The following is a 15,826-nucleotide window of genomic DNA, read 5'->3' as shown; positions in this document are numbered from 1 at the left end:
AATTATACAAGTTCATTATAATCAATTTGCACATTTTATTTAATTACATGCACTTTAATTGTCAAAATGCTACTGTATTAAGTTTGAACAAAATATCAAGATGCTGAGATATTGTAAACTGTTTAATAATTTATATATTAGTTTATACATATACTATACTTGTCCAAGTACTTTTGTCTTAATTCTGAACAATATATCAAGATGTGGAGACAGCTTTATTAATGTTAACATTGTAATTGTCAAAATATTTTTGTCTCAGATTTGCACAATATATTGAGATACTTAATTGTGATTTCAGTGTCCAAATGCTTTTTGTGGCCACTGTATGTGAAAAGCAACACTGGGGGTGCTGCTGAACAGGAACGGGTCTAACGGAGGCAGTGAATTGTATTCTGCCGTGAAGAGAGTTTGACAGACCTGCAGACATCCCTCTGAGTCTGTGCCCACCTTTTACCCATGACTGCACACGCAAGATTCAGCTACTGCTCCATCCTTTACCTCCCATGTTACAGTGCCTTCAAAATGTAGTCTAGAGTTCATACTGTGAATCCAAACTAATGGGTTTTTGACATCACTAAGCCTGACCTGACCAATCACAAACATCCTTCTGTTCTAATGCAACGGTGTTACCAGAGTTAAAACCTGTACATTTTTACAGGCTTTTTAACAACAGGAAGAACAACATTCTTACCTGTGTACTCAGGGAAACAGATACTCAGGGCAGATTTCTTGATCTTTTCAGCGAATAGGTCTTTCTTGTTGAGGAAGAGAATGATGGATGTGTCAATGAAGAATTTGTTGTTACAGATGGAATCGAACAGCATAAGAGACTCGTGCATGCGATTCTGCAAGAGGAGAAGAAACCAGAATGGAGGATAGACAGAGAAAAAGAGGCGGACAGAAAAACCAGAAACGTTTAGTGGAGAAATACATACAGCAACAGTCAAGATAAGCAACTACAGTAGCTGAAGCCCACAAAAAGCAAAGAAAGAAGCTATTGTTTCAACCTACATAAGTTTGGTGTAATTATTAATATCTGCTCAATCCAATAGTGATGATTCACCACAAAGATTCTAATTATACAGAGATTCTGTGTTTACTTGCAGAAGATGCAGGACTCGAAAATGAATGCCACACAACGGATTTCACAAGTACTTTATTCATTCATGTCATATAAATAGACATCCATTGTTCAATAAATAATCACAGCAGTGAGACACACATACAAACAATAATTACAGCAGTTTGACAAAAACAAACAAACAAAAAGTGATGGACGGTGAGATAACAGTAATATGTGTGATGGGAGAGCATGTCTGCCGGGTCCTTCTGTATTTAATCAGAATCAAATATGAATTAAACACTACAATGAAACTCACAATTTCAAATTTAAGCACAATTTCAAGTAAATTATGCTACATTAGCAAAATGTACCGCTTGAACTTATCACATTAGTCAGTCTGATGAAAGGAGTCTGGATACATCACCAACAGTTATTTGTACTGCAGCTACAAGCCAGGGAACAAATTGGCTTTTGCCCCTCAGCAACGGACAGACTCAATTACCCTTGAGTTTCTTTACCTTGGCCACTGACCTAATTACACGTGTCTGAGCTGACAATTGACGTGCATTAGCCAGCTGTCTCGTTACTCGTCATTATTTAAAATCATAATCCAAATTTTATGGCCCATCAAACTGGGATTAAGGTCAAAGGAGTTTACTAAAAATTATACTGCTTTCCCTTTATACTCTTTATTAGAATGAAAGTCACTATGCAGCTACATATACACTCTCTAAATGTATGAAAAATGACCATCAATGGACCTGAACAATGGCTGAAAGGTGCTTAGTACTGACACTGGCCTTATAATAACACATAACTGTTCATAGTTGGCACAATTCAGCATGTTTTACATCAAGCAAACCTTCAGATAGTATGTGTTTTGGCTTTTGGTTTATGAAAGGAATCACTGTCTTTTGGCTGTCTGAAGCGAACAATTAAATTCAATCATATTTCTCACAGATTAACAGTAGGTTTAAACATCAGAAAATATTTTCCCTTAATATTTTACTTTAGTCTGGGTGCATATGTGACCCTGGACCACAAAACCAGTTATAAGGGCCAATTTTTTTAAATTGAGATGTATAAATCACATAAAAGCTGAATAAATAAGCTTTCCATTAATGTATGGTTTGTTAGGATAGGACAATATTTGGCCGAGATACAACTATTTGAATATCTGGAATCTGAGGGTGCAAAAAAATCAAAATACTGAGAAAATCGCCTTTAAAGTTCTCCAAAGGAAGTTCTTAGCAATGCATATTACTAATCAAAAATTAAGTTTTGACAAAATATCTTCATGGAACATGATCTTTACTTAATATCCTAATGATTTTTGGCATAAAAGAAAAATCGATAATTTTGACCCATACAGTGTATTTTTGGCTATTGCTACAAATATCCCCGTGCAACTTATGACTGGTTTTGTGGTCCAGGGTCACATATTATGAAGCTTGAACCTCTCATAAACAGTCAAAGCAAAAGGTTAAGGAAGTCTCATTAAAATAAATGCAATATATATATATATATATAGGACTCCACAGGGTCTTTCAGATAATTTAGTCATACTGTGCTTCTGCTGCCAAATTACAATGTGTTGCACAAGCTTAAAAATACTTTATCAGACATTAAAAAACGAAAGGCAAAAATCATTTAAAAGTCAACCTCCCTGAAAGTCACGGTATAATTCACACATTGACTAAAGTGATCCTAAGGAGAGGTGAATATTAAGAAGCACTGTGTACACATATAGCAGCAAACATCCAAAGCATATATGGCACTGTGAATTACTGTCAATTACAGATCTGTATTTTCACATACACAGAGACTCAAAGCAGGCCAGGGTCCGAGTTCAATGCAATGCACGTGTCTTGCCTACTGAAAGCAACAGCTCATCAGACCAAAGAGTCTTTTCAGCTCCGGTCCATTCAGTACCTGTTACATTCAGTCTCACCCCTAGATATGACTAGGTGTACTGCACTACTGCATACTGTGACCAGCAATCAAGCAGGATAGTATAACATAGACTGAACTACAAACAAAACAGCAGACAATGTGTGGTCTGGTGAGACAGCTCTGTGATTCTATTACTGAATATGAAGCATACTACTCCAGTTGCTGCATATGTGCATGTGATTCTTATGTGTGTGTGTGTACCATTCAAAAGTTTGGGGTCAGTATCTTTTTAAAAAATAATTAATACTTCTATTCAGCAATGATGCATTAAATGGATCAGTAAAGACTATTACATTGTTACAAAAATTCTATTTCAAATAACTACCCCTAGATATGACTAGGTGTACTGCACTACTGCATACTGTGACCAGCAATCAAGCAGGATAGTATAACATAGACTGAACTACAAACAAAACAGCAGACAATGTGTGGTCTGGTGAGACAGCTCTGTGATTCTATTACTGAATATGAATCATACTACTCCAGTTGCTGCATATGTGCATGTGATTCTTATGTGTGTGTGTGTACCATTCAAAAGTTTGGGGTCAGTATCTTTTTTAAAAATAATTAATACTTCTATTCAGCAATGATGCATTAAATGGATCAGTAAAGACTATTACATTGTTACAAAAATTATATTTCAAATAACTGCTGTTATTAACTTTCTTTTCATCAAAGAATCCTAAAAAATGAGTCATAGTTTCCATAAAAATATTAAGCTGCACAACTGTTTTGAACATTGACAATAATAATAAAACAGTATTTCTTAAGCACCACATCAGCATATTAGAATGATTTCTGAAGGATCATGTGACACTGAAGAATGGAGTAATGAATGATGAAATGTACTGTAGCATTTCCATCACAGGAATATAATGCATTTTAAATATATTAAAATAGAAACGTTAAATATATATAAATATGAATATTAATGTCTTTTCTGATCATATAAAAGATGCAGCTGTGTTAAAAAAAATCTTGCTGACCCCAAACTTTAATGTAGAGTATATATATAGAGCTGCATCAGATATGTATGTGGTACAAATCTAGTTATTATCTATTTCTATGTAGTTATAATCAGCTTTGTCTGTTCTCAAAATGCAATAAGCTAAAAACAAATAAGACAGATTTTGAATCTTTGGAATGTCCATGGTGTCTGGTTTAAAAGGTCCAAAATCCAATTTTGAGGAGTAACACCTCCTGTTGTTTTTTGGGATGCTAAGAGGCTAACATTTTTGTGGTTTGGCTCAGGGCATCGGACATTTGCACTCTTTTCTAAATGCCAAGTAAATGTCAAGCCTAGTGTTTCATCAACACTCTGAGATTGATGCCAACTCAGAACACATGTAATATGAGCCAGCTTGTGAATATTCACTGAAATTCATATCCCATTATGCATTCATTTGAAAATAATACATGTGTATAGAACATCATTATAGTGCCACTTACATAGTCATGGGAATTTAAAATATTGCCATATAACCTCCTTGAATCTGGAATTATTTATCTTCATACTGTGTAATAAGGACAAACGAATATGTCAGACTTTACTATTAAGCTCAGGAAAAAGTAGGAAGTAGTTTGGCACCAATTTTTACTTTAAAATATCTCCTGACCTCTCTCTAACACACCAGGAAGGTGTCAGGAAGGACATTCAAAGCACATTCCTGTATTTGTAACAATGTACCAAAATCAATAGTTGAGTTCAGACCTTTGGTTTAAATTTAGCACATAAATTAAAGAACAGCTCTGTGAGATCTATCGCCAGATTTTAGTTAGTTCTCACCTTATAAAAGGCCATCAAATGACCTGGCAGACACAAGTGGAGACATTTAAAAGTATAAAACAAAGACAAAATGTCATATCTGATAACAGTTGACACTGTATTCTGGGGTTGTGTAAGAGCTGGGCCTCACTGTGGGTTAGTAAAGGCCACAGAAGCGCAGGTTGTTAGCGATGATGACATCGGTGACAGCGTCGAAGACAAACTGAATGTTGTTTGTGTCTGTAGCACAGGTGATGTGTGAGTAGACCTCCTTGTCGACTGACTTGTTCTTAATCTCGTACTGGGACTGAATGTAGTCCACAACTTCCATGAACGTGTCTGAACCTGCAGCACAGGATGAGTAAATAAGAAATAGTAAATAAAAGAAAACAGTGAGGGAGGCAAAAAATTGTGATACAAAAAAATAGGCAATTTTTTAAAATAAAATAAAATTTGCAAAGGGGAGCAAAAAAAAGAATAAAAACAATGGTGGTAAATGTAAATTGGAAACTGAACACTAAAACTAAAAACTAAAAACAAAAACATTAAAAAAAAAACAGCAGCATGCACATATATGATTTTTTTTACAAAGTAATAAAATAATTTACTACTAACATAGAGATTATATATATATTCAAAGATATATTCTTATATACTGTATATATATATTTGAATATATATTCAAAGGCATCAAAACTTCAGACACCAGAAGAAAAATACTGAGCAAAAGTATTTATTTTTGCAAAAATCATTTTTGTAGAAATTTTTTTCCCTCAGGCAGCGAAAATTTCTTCAGGCAATTTTTCCCTGACTACAGTTACTCAGCACATTCTCAGGAAAGATCTCTCTGTCTCTCAGACTTATTTGTGATTGTTTGTGCAGCCTGTCTTCCATATATCATTCAGTATAACAGGTGAGGAAATGTTTAAGAGCAGCTATGGAGAAGGATGAAAAGCTCAAGAGTTATAAAAAAAAAAATGAACGGGGAATAGCAGGTGACTGTTTTGGCTGTTTTCCCCTCATTGCTGGAAAATACAGAAATGTAGGCTGTCCAGATTAGGGGTGTGAATCCATCCACAAGGAATAAAATAACAGGATGGTTCTTCTCCTGAAGATTTATTGTGCTAATTGGCTTCTGGAGAGTGTTATTCTACAATCCTCTCCTCATCAGTTATTTTGTCTTTCTTCCTTTGCAAGCATTTCTTAACACCAGTATAATGAGTTTACCTGTGTACTCTGGGAAGCAGATACTTAAGGGAGATTTCTTAATTTTCTCCTCAAATATGTCCTTCTTGTTGAGAAAGAGAATGATGGAGGTGTTTGTGAACCATTTGTTGTTGCAGATGCTGTCAAACAGCTTCAAGGACTCGTGCATGCGGTTCTGCAGAAAGAAACATAAGACATCAACATCATTTACAGACGTGCATCCACAAAAACAGACATACATATTTACTCAGCTATAAATGGGACATATTTATTATGTTTTTTTAAATATTATCTTACACATGCATAATCCAACCTTTAAAATAAATATTTTAGCATTTTTAAAATAATAAAATAAACAATAAAATCATATATTTAGATTATATATACAGATTTAGCTCACAAAATTATCCCCAAATTACAGCTAAGTAAACCCACATACACACACTCGCTCTTATCCACGCTCACACACACATTCAGGTGCAATCACACTTTGAGTGCAAAATTAGAATATGAAGTGAGACATGAACAGAAAAAAGAAAGGAAATTTAACAAAGAGCCAAGAAGCCAGAAAAGGAAATTAAACATATTCTGCTACCTAAGAAATTAATTACTTATCTCATCATGATGGTATACAATGAATCTCATGTTAATTATAATGAGAAAATGATAAAGATATACACTGTCCTTATTTTCATATGCAATTAATAAATTATGATTCTGCTCATTATTTGTTTGTCATCTGAATGCTAATTTATTCAGAGTTGGAAGCAGTGACTCTCTCTTTGATGCGTCCGATCATTTTAGGAGGAAACTGGAAAGAACGAGGTCAGCCGATCACTTTAGCCAGCAACAACCAATTAAAAATTGAGGTTTTGGAAAGAACCAGCAATGCATCTAGAATATCTGATATAATTTAGTGACTGAAACTAGCATATATCAGAAACAAGCAAACATTTAAAGGGGTAGTTCACCAAAAATGAAAATTCTGTATGACATTCTTTCATCTGTGAAAGACAAAGCAAGATTTTCATCCATACAATTAAAGTCAATGGGGTCCAAAACAACATCTGAACCCACTGACTTTCACTGTATGGATGCATTGAAAAAAACGGTGTAGGATTTACTTTAAAACAATTTTTACATAAAAATTGCTAGTACATTTTTAAGTAGAAAGACAGAAATAGTATATTCTTGTAAAACATACTCCAATAATCTTATTATATAAATATTATTTGCAAATAAGATAAGCATACATTTTATTTACAGCTTCAAAAAATCATTTTTACAGTGTGTAGAGAATTTAATTGAAATGATAACAGAATTTAAATTTTTGCCTTTCATTTTTCTATCAGTTTAATTTACAGCACAACATAAAGCCTACTGCTTCCAGCTCTTGTTAGTATGTGCTTCAACTGAGGTTGGTAATGATCATTTCATACCTGTGGAAGGGCCGCCTGTAGAGCTGGGCTGGATTGTTTAGCGATTGGTTAGAGAAGAAAGCCGATGGCGAGAGATGACAGGAGAGCAGCTGAGATGTTTTGAAGGAGAGACGCAAATGCAGAGGTGGCCGCTGGAGGCCACGGGAGCAGCCGAGCGGAACCGGACATGCACCAGAACCCAACACTTCACCACTTCACTCACATATCCCACCCCCAGATACCACTGCTGTTGGTACTCACACGTACAAACACACACACTAAAATGCTAAACAACAGTGGAGCAATGCAGAATCGGTCCATGCGTTGTCACAAATGAAGAAAACAACAGCTCTAAACAAAAGTCTGACGCGGGTCAAACTTGAAGGAACGCACAGTGTTTGAAGAAAATAAATGCATGTCTGTGTTGAAACGGAGGAGGAAAGGCCACCGGGTGCACAGGAGAGAAGGTCGGGACAGAATGTCAGACGGCAAATGCATAAACACTGATAGAGCGCTGAATGGACGATCACTGACAGGAGACAGGATCTGTATGTGTGTTTATCTCTGTCCATTTGTTTCGCCAGGACTTTCTTACAGAATAATAGAATCTGTCTTCGTTTTTTATCGCTTCCATAGATCAGGTGAATATGGGCGCCTGAGAGTTGCTGTATTTATGGGGAGCCACTTTTCTAGCCATAAAAGCCCTCCTATGTCCAAAACGCGTAACCGTAAATCCCTCTGATGTTGTAAAAATTCTCTTATCAGAGTTTGTCAAGAGAGAGTGTGTCTGGGCAGATCTGAGGCCTGTGTCACACACAGACGTCCAAGCATGACTCATCACACCTGCCATGAATCAATTGGCACAGTCACAGAATCAATCAATAGCGTGGGGACATTAATAATTCTTTGTTTTTTTCTTTTAAAGGACACTGTAAAAGGGTTCACAGAACTTAAAAAGAAGTTTGAATGGCTTTGTGTTGAACTTGTCTACTTAATGGCAAGTTCTGTCCTGAAACTCTAGTTGGCGCAGGCAAATGGGCCCTTAACTCAAACTAATGATATTCACAGCGTTAAACTACTTGGCACAAGCTGATTGGTTCATGCTGCATACACAGCCAATGAGCTTGCTGCTTTATATTTAAATGGATAGTTAGCATTCACTAGAGCCTTTTGCAGCGCGCTTTCAGAGTTCCTTTGAAACCCTCCACCTTCCCCAGCTCCACCTGTATAGATCTTTTACGGGCTATTTGCATATATAATGTTTAAATACAGTTTATTAACTTTATACATTTTTTATTTTATTTTATTACTTTTATTACACTATGTCAACTTAATTGCAGTTCCCTTTATTTAGTATTTTTAAACTGCTAAATTGAATATACTTATGTGTATGTCATCTCATGTTGTCTATGAGAAATGGACATGGTGAGCAAAGTGCCTGTTAAACTAATGACAACATCAGGAGACAAAACACTCCACTCAGCCTACATGCCGACCTCAACACATGACTTTAAGACAAGAAGTTACTAAACGTGTTGCAAAAACATAAAAAAATGGAAAATTTCCAGACACATGCAACCATATTATTCATTCATGCCCCAGTGGGAACCCCAGCACTCTGAGAAACCATTATTGCGCGCGGCTAGTTAGCAGAGGATAAGAATTTGCAACACAGACATGACAGCTACAATACTCAAAGCTATGCCATTATTAGACTTATCCAAATAATTGTTTTGTTTTTAATTAAATTTGGCTTAAATTTGATGGTACAGTGTTTGGGGCATCAAAACATGACTCATGATTCAAACCCAGGCCACCCATATTTTAGAGCATGTTTGCAAGCAGCTCATCTCCAACAGGCTTACAAAACTGAATGCCAATAATAATGAAATAAATACAAATGCTAATAATGATATTATTATTTTTTCACTATTATTTACTATTTTTAAGAATTTTACAGTACGCACAAGATGACACATACAGCATAAGCATTACCTATGTGCCGATTAGTGTGGGAGTTCACAATGGAGGCCTATTTTATCAATACTACTGACCTTAAAAATGTCTAAAAACCGGCTAAACAAAAAATGTTGCCCTGTTTTAATTATAAGGCAGTGAATGATCACACAGCATATCTTGTTCACTTGAATGGCAACATAATTGCAATTACAGTGTTCAACAGTGGATGAAGATCATGTAGACTGCACCATGTAGTTACAGCAGTGGTGTCCATCAAGATTTGAAGTCTTTAAGATAATCTTATCCGAGGCAGCTCTTTTAAAGCATGAGAAAACGTTCAAATACCCATAAATCATTTTTGTTAGTGTGTTAAGTGTGCACACTTGAGTGTATATGAAACACAGACGCTGAGTGTGTGCATGCAATTGAGTCTGTGTGTGTCAGAGCTTAAGCACAGATGTGCGTGTTTGTGTCTCTGCGTGTGAGTGTGTATTTAGTGCTCACCGTGGTCTCGTCTTCATGGAGCACCTGGTCGTATCCACTCAGAGCCACACAGAAGATAATGGCGGTCACATCCTCAAAGCAGTGGATCCATTTCTTCCTCTCAGACCTCTGACCTCCCACATCAAACAGCCTGAGTGGACACAACTCAGCATAAGCTCAGAACACAATAGTGCACTGCATCATGCAAGCAACATTACCGTTCAGTACATTTTTTTCAAGAAATGAATACTTTCATTCAGCCAAGGACACATTAAATTAATCAAAAGTAAAACATTAAAGACATTTATAATGTTAAAAAAGATTTCCAATAAATGCTGTTCATTTGAACTTTCTATTCATCAAAGAATCCTGAAAAAACTATCACAGTTTCCACAAAAAGGGATCATGTGACATTGAAGATTGAAGCTGCTGAAAATTTACCTTTGCCATCACAGGAATAAATTACATTTAAAAAATGTTAACAGAGGAAACACTGTAATAATATTTCACAGTATTACTGTTTTAATGTTTTTTGATCAAATAAATGCAGCCTTTGTGTCAATTATGATTATACTTGTTGAGACTGTTATATGACTATGCTTTAATAAGCCCTAAATCTTAAATCTGTAATTATTTTTACTTAATATCATTAGCTGATGTGTCATTCAGATACTAGTATCTGCTTCAGATTGAACATGTAATTCAGCTGTCAACTGAGGTCCTGCCCTTTTCTACGAAAATGCTAGCTTCTGCTGTAACAGTATGGTTTGTTTCTAAATCTGTCTTCATAATACTGGTGGCAGATCTGTCTATCTATCTCCCATCAACACTTTTATTTTAGTCTTCTGTTTTCACGTGCCATCAGCTGAGAGAGTGTAAAAAACCCTGTGAATGAGGAGAAGATATGAAGTGAGATTATGTCGGTGTTTGGAGATATCCATCTGCATTAATCTCGGTCTACAACCACTCCAGTTGTAACGTGAGTTAAAACACTTTTTGCTACATATATTAGATCAGACTTTTTTCATCTGAAACATGGCCCAATTATGAATCATGAAAATGATCAAAACTGTAGTAATCTAAAAGCCGGCGCAAGGCTCTGAATTACACGCCGTACATTCCGATGCATAAATGACACGCCAATCAGTCTCACCTGAAGTGCAGGTTCTTGAAGGTGAAGTGGGTTTCTACAATCCCGGTGGTCTTCACTCGAGTTCGCAGAATGTCCTGCTCTGTGGGCTGGTAGTCTGCAGCACCGATCCGATCTAAACTGTCTAAGTAACTGAAGGAAGAAAGAAAGAAGGAATGTCAGTTAGGACCCACAGTTTTTCACAGAAACTGCCATTCACATGAAGTAGAAAAGTGATACTAGTAGCTTTTCAACCAAGGAAATCCAGAGTGTGTTGTTTTTATTTCTTAATGCATAAAAATATCATAAATCAATCTCTTAAAAGAGTGTTTGTGAATACACTAAACAATGAAAAACAGTATTTCAGCACAAAATCCTGTATTTTATTCACTAACCAGCCACAAAATAGTTGAATAGTTGGGTGTTAAATGCACTCGAATGGTGTTGTCCTATATTTAAATACAGTAACTTCCATTATTTTTTTCAGCCAAAAAAAAACATCTTTTCAATATACATTAGACTTATAGCTTGCACTAAAACTAAGAAAGAAATGAAAATACTTTCATTCATCAAGCATGCATTAAATTGATCAAAAGTGTCAGTAAAGGCATTTACAGTATAATGTTACAAATACATGCTCCGTTTTTTTTGTTACTTATCACTACAAAATGTCTCCACAAAAATGATGTCTGAAGGATCATGTGACACTGAAGCCTGGAGTAATGACTGCTGAAAACTCAACTTTGCCATCACAGGAATAAATTACATTTTAAAACTATAAAACGTTTATTTAAATTGTAATATTATTTAACAATATTACTGTATCTTTGATCAAATAAATGCAGCTTTGCTCAGCACAAGTGCCAAACGTATTACAAAAAGTAATTCTTAGTGATCTCCCCCGTCATCTTTTGTTGACAGTTTCTCATTTATGCTCTGACAGAAAAATGACTGCTTTTCATATAATAGATTCATCAAATCAGATGAGAGCCCATCTCACTAAAGTCACAATCTTAGACACAGGAAGTCAATCAGACTACAGGGCATAAAGTATAGGTCAGAATAAAACATTAAACATCCTTCTTGTGCCACTCACAGCTGACACACACGTGCACACACTATCCCTCTTCAAAACGCAACAGTGATGCAAGCAGACAGGGAGGACCGAGCCTGCTTTTCAACAATGCGTGATGCATATTCTCCAAGGCTGTGGATGTCATTTATCTTCCAGATGAAAGAAACAGTGAAATATGTGTGCCTCCAAATTGGATGCCAGTTGAATTGAAGGTTGAGTACTGCAAGACGCCGAAACATCCATCAAAGCCTTTGGCTGGTAATACTGGTAGACAGTAGACACTAATGGATGATTACATCAACATGCAATTCCAAAAATGTTTTGACACATTTAGAGGGAAATTACCGCTGGAAAATTATTTGGTTCTTAAACAACTATCATTCCGGATCAGTTCGATTTTTCATTTTGTACCCTGTGTAATTATATCTTGTATGCTTAGGAGTACATGCTGCTCTTTCCCTTTATTTTTTGCTTCTCTCTCTTTCTTCTATCCCTCCTTTCCTGTCCATCTGTGGCAAAGTGATGTTGCAGTTGAAGGTTTCCTTGGTTGCTGCAGAATTCTTCAGGGAAATGTGAACATTCCGCTGTCGCTACTGTCTTCAGCGCTCAACTACACCAAAGTCCCTTTAAAACGAAATTCCTCCTATAGCTACACAGCTAAATTCTATGTACAGTAATGTTTGGGGTTAGTAAGATTTTTTTAATCTAATACTTGATTAATGGAAGTATTAATGGCATAAATACTTTTATTTAGCAAGGATACAATTAATTAATTAAAAGCAACAGGAAAGGGATTTATAATGATACAAAAGATTACCATTTCAAATAAAAGCTGTTCTACTTAAGTTTCTATTAATCAAAGAATCCTGAAAAAATGTGTCAGTTTCCACAAAAATGTTATTAATATTATAGTCAATATTATAATATTAGGCAATATTATATTCAAATCTGTCAACGACACCATAAATTCAGCTTCTCCACCTCAAATCGAGCTTAAAAATCCCTGTACTCTTCAGGTCGGTCTAGCTAATGTGTGAAATCCTGAGTAAACAAACAAGTGTATGAAAATGGCAAATGACACTGAAAGGTGGGACGCCCTACAGCCGCCATATTGAGCGCTACATTTAATTATTTCATTAATTTTTCTGTGACTCATTTGTCTCCTCCCCCTTACACTGTCCCTGGCTACGCATACGTACTTCTGACCTCATAACATCCTCTCCAGCAAATAATTCCACATACAATAACATGCAGCCTAACTAAACACTAATTTTAAAATGATTCAGTGATAAACAGCAGTTAAATGTCTGATAATAATGTGAAATGTCCTGTGCCAAGTATCCACAGATGTAGTGACACGGAGTCAGATTCAGCAGCTGATACAGACACAGGCTGCAACTGATATAAGGCCCAAAATGGGGGAAGAGAGTAGAAAGAGGCTGAAAAATAAAAATAAAAGAATTAAGACAGGAAGTGAGGGCAAGGTCTGTGACATGAGAGGTCCAAAAATCTCAGACCAATGGGAAGATCTGGAAAACAGAATCTATTTTAAACCTGGAAACAAACTGAAAGTTTTAGCATTTTGAAAATGTTAAAACAGAGAAATTATATGACGTAAATTGAAGATTCTGCACTGTTACTAGGATATTAATATAATGCCTAAATTGGTTTCATTGGAATACAATTCTCAGATGTCCCACTGTATATTCTAAGTCCTATATGGAAAGAATATACCATCAATAAAACATATTCATATGTATTTTGCATATTTCTTTTCCTGTGGTTCACCACACTGACTCTAGAGGGTGCTGTTGCTGTGACTGTAACTTGCTAAGTTGTATTAATGTTTAATAGTGGTGCTTTTGGTTTGCATGATTGCTTAGTGGCACTTAACTCAAGTCTACAGTAGTACCTGACACAGAATGAACTTAAGTACTCAAGTATGAACTGCTCTCATAGGACATAGTCTCAAATGAGACATCACTTGAACAGCACTAATAAGGATAACCATCCACTGACATTATTTTTAATCTCTTCTCTTTGATAGTGTTAGTGCTACCTCACTCTCTCTCTCTGGGGCATCTTCCTTTGTGACCTGTATCTGTTAGCTGTGCACGCGTCCCTCTCAGCATAGTTTGTCTATTAACAAATAGCAGATTTAGGGCATCTATGTTAACTGAGTATTTCCATAAGCCTTTTTTTTTTTTTTTACTATAATAATATTATATATATATATATATATATATGCCAAATACTGTACTTCATGAACAATTTCATACTATTTTTGTTTAAAAGTGACCATCAAGACATTTATAATATTACAAAAGATTTCTATTCATCAAAGAATGTATCATGGTTTCCACAACAATATTAAGCTGCCAAAGTCTTAAAAACTGATGATAATAATAAGAACCACTATTAATATTTGAGCAGTTCAAATAATAATTCGTAATTCTGGAGCACCAAACATTTCTGAAAGATGAAGTGGCACTAAAGACTGAGGTAATGGCTGCTGAAAAATACATTTTGATACTACAGAAATAAAATACATATTAAAATATATGAAAATAGAAAACTTGAGTTTTTAACTATAATAGGATTTTACAATATTACTTTTTTAAAATACGTTTTTTACAGTATTTTGATCAAATAAATGCAGCTTTGGTGGGCATAAGAGACTTATTTTTTATTTATTTTTTTATATAAAAAATCCTAATTATTCCAAAAAAGCATTTACACACATTTATATTTGCCTATGTGTATCACAAAATAATATCATAATGCATTTCAAATCTATGCCTGTTTAGTTGGCCGTAGGTGCAGAGAATATACACATTAAGGAAGAATTGTGTGCTTTTGTGTACAAGTCTACATGTGCGCAAGCGCATTTTGATATTCGCAGCAGTGCTAATTGTTTTTTTATTATCTCCTATGCACTCAATGCCCTGATGGTGTTCTGAGGAGTAGCTGTATGTACTATTGTAAATCTTTTATAAATACGGCAACACGCTACGTGGACTTCACTCCGTCGTTTTAGGCCTAATGGACATGCGGGCGGGGTTGTGCTGTAGGGTTTCTTCACTTCTCTCTCTCCTTTTAGTATGGGAAACTCGTATCTCTCTACCACTCAGGCTGCTTGCCAGCTCTGCCCTTCCCCCTGCTCCCTCTCTCTCTCTCATACACCATCTTTCTTTCTTTCTCCCTCTGTTTCCTGCTGCTGCTTGAGTGTTCTGCCTGGCAACACCTCTCAGCGGCCTGCCTGCTGTCTGCTGCTCCCCATCATGGAGAGAGAGACAGAAAGATGTGCAGGAAAAAGAACTACAGGGCATTGGAGACATTGTTAGCACATTTATTGTGGTAACAAAAAGGTCTGAAATTCTGGGTGCTGCAAGAACGCTACAATGAGCCTATTCACTGATTCTTAAGGAAATTGTAGTACAGTGTTATAATTAATATAGATTGTCAAAGAAATAAGGGAGACTTGACCTCTGGAATTAGCATGCTGTTGCTTAAAAGGGATAGTTCACCCAAAAAATGAAAATAATGAGTCGTTTCAAAAACCTATATGGTTTTCTTTCCTCTGTGGAACACAAAACACACACACACCCAAACACACAGACATTTTTCAAAATCTTATCCTTTGTCTACAACATAAAAGAATAGTAAATGATGACAGAATTTTTGAGTGAATTATCCCTTTAGGTATTTTAACTGTCTAATAAACTCTAGTGTAAAACTATTAGACTTTAAATACAGATATGTTTTGCTTGCCATA

General features: G+C 35.7%; 1 protein-coding gene across 3 annotated transcripts in view; it reads right to left on the bottom strand.

The window, feature by feature from the left end:
* Positions 1–15,826, bottom strand: part of gnao1a (guanine nucleotide binding protein (G protein), alpha activating activity polypeptide O, a) — a 113,957-nt gene that overhangs the window by 2,946 nt on the left and 95,185 nt on the right. The window contains exons 5-8 of one of the 3 annotated variants that reach the window (XM_016521741.1): positions 11,001–11,129; positions 9,869–9,998; positions 6,009–6,162; positions 4,015–5,126 (exon numbers count right to left, since the gene is read on the bottom strand). In XM_016521741.1, coding sequence (XP_016377227.1) covers positions 4,939–5,126; positions 6,009–6,162; positions 9,869–9,998; positions 11,001–11,129 — 601 coding nt within the window. In that variant the 3' untranslated portion in view covers positions 4,015–4,938. Of the gene's footprint in view, positions 1–691; positions 846–4,014; positions 5,127–6,008; positions 6,163–9,868; positions 9,999–11,000; positions 11,130–15,826 lie in introns of those variants that run through there. The other 2 variants (XM_016521742.1, XM_016521740.1) reach the window with 2 other exon arrangements.

The sequence above is a fragment of the Sinocyclocheilus rhinocerous genome, unplaced genomic scaffold, assembly GCF_001515625.1.
Source record: "Sinocyclocheilus rhinocerous isolate Xijiao unplaced genomic scaffold, SAMN03320098_v1.1 scaffold1110, whole genome shotgun sequence".
Classification (NCBI taxonomy): Eukaryota; Metazoa; Chordata; class Actinopteri; order Cypriniformes; family Cyprinidae; genus Sinocyclocheilus; species Sinocyclocheilus rhinocerous.
Note: the sequence above shows the minus strand (reverse complement) of the source record. Positions and strands in the feature narration are given on the sequence as shown.